The sequence below is a fragment of the Emiliania huxleyi genome (genome assembly GCF_000372725.1).
Source record: "Emiliania huxleyi CCMP1516 unplaced genomic scaffold EMIHUscaffold_53, whole genome shotgun sequence".
Taxonomy (NCBI): Eukaryota; Haptophyta; order Isochrysidales; family Noelaerhabdaceae; genus Emiliania; species Emiliania huxleyi.
This window is the reverse complement of record NW_005198017.1, coordinates 512,113-513,213: the sequence shown is the minus strand read 5'-3', so window position 1 is coordinate 513,213 and position 1,101 is coordinate 512,113. Positions and strand designations below refer to the sequence as shown.

The window sequence follows — 1,101 nt, the reverse complement described above, 5'->3', positions numbered from 1 at the left end:
GGCGGCGGGAACGTTTCCCCCCGCCCTAATTGGCCACCGAGGCCGCCTTGAAGAAAGCGGCCGGGCGCCCGGGGTCCCGCCTGATGGGACGGTGCCCTTCGGCCAACGGCAAACTCCTTCGCTGAGGCTGCCGCCTTGGCCCTCCGCAACGAGTCGAGGGAGAGCAGCCCGCATGCTGGCAGCGAATCCGATTCCGAGCTTGGCTCAAACGGCGACCAAGGCGGCTCAACACAATTTGTTCCTCGCAAGCGAAAGCCACCACGGATGGTCGAGAAGGTGGGATGGACGTCGGAGGAGGACAGCGTCATCGAGCGGGCCTACAAGGCCATGGGTCCGCATTGGACTGACATTGCGGAGATGCTCCACGACGAGAGTGGAGAGCGCAGGAGTGGCGACTCGGTGCGCAACCGTTGGCTCCGGCTGCAGAAACGGGCAAAGCTCGCCCGCTCCGAGGACTCGGACTCGTCTCCAGTCGCTGCGAGCGCCGACCTCTCAGCGGGGGGGAGCGGAGAGCGCGGCGGTGACATGTGGTCATGGCGCGAGACCCAGACCATTGAGGAGGGCGTGCGGAAGGGACTCAAGTGGAAGGCCATCGCCGCACTGCTGCCAGGCCGCTCGGACAGCTCGTGCCGCAACCGCTGGCTCCGCAAGAAGCAGAAGGAGCTCGCGATGGCCGGCATCAACGTCCGCAACGCCGCCGAGGTGGTAGCTGCCTGCCGACGAGTCGGCCTGCTGGGCCCCTACAACCCGCAGGGCGCGGAGGCGAACGGGCCGAACACGTACAATTGCGTGCAGCGCACCTCGAGGCCATCGCAGATCTCGCCCCTCAGCCTGTACAAGGGCCCAACTGCCATCCTAACGTTGCCGTCCGCGCCGACGGCAATGCCCATTGTGCTGCCGGAGGCGCTTTCACTGCCGGTGCAAGGCATGCGCCCAAACGAGCTGCAGGTGCTGCACCCCCATCAGCTCGGGCAGCAGCAGACCGTGCTCTTTCCCGTCGCTGCACCGTCGCCGACCATCCCGGTCCTCTCGCCTCGGGTGTGGCGGTTCCCGCCGTCCGGCTTGTCGCCGACCGCCTGTTTGCCGGGCTGAGGGCAACGC

General features: G+C 67.3%; 1 protein-coding gene across 1 annotated transcript; it reads left to right on the top strand.

Annotated features, from left to right (window-relative positions):
* Nucleotides 1–264: 264 nt before the first annotated feature.
* On the top strand, nt 265–1,092 carry EMIHUDRAFT_212697 (hypothetical protein; the record flags this gene model as incomplete). The annotated part of the gene is made up of 1 exon (XM_005765945.1): nt 265–1,092. One exon carries the CDS (start codon nt 265–267, stop codon nt 1,090–1,092), a length of 828 nt encoding a protein of 275 aa, XP_005766002.1.
* Nucleotides 1,093–1,101: the final 9 nt, after the last annotated feature.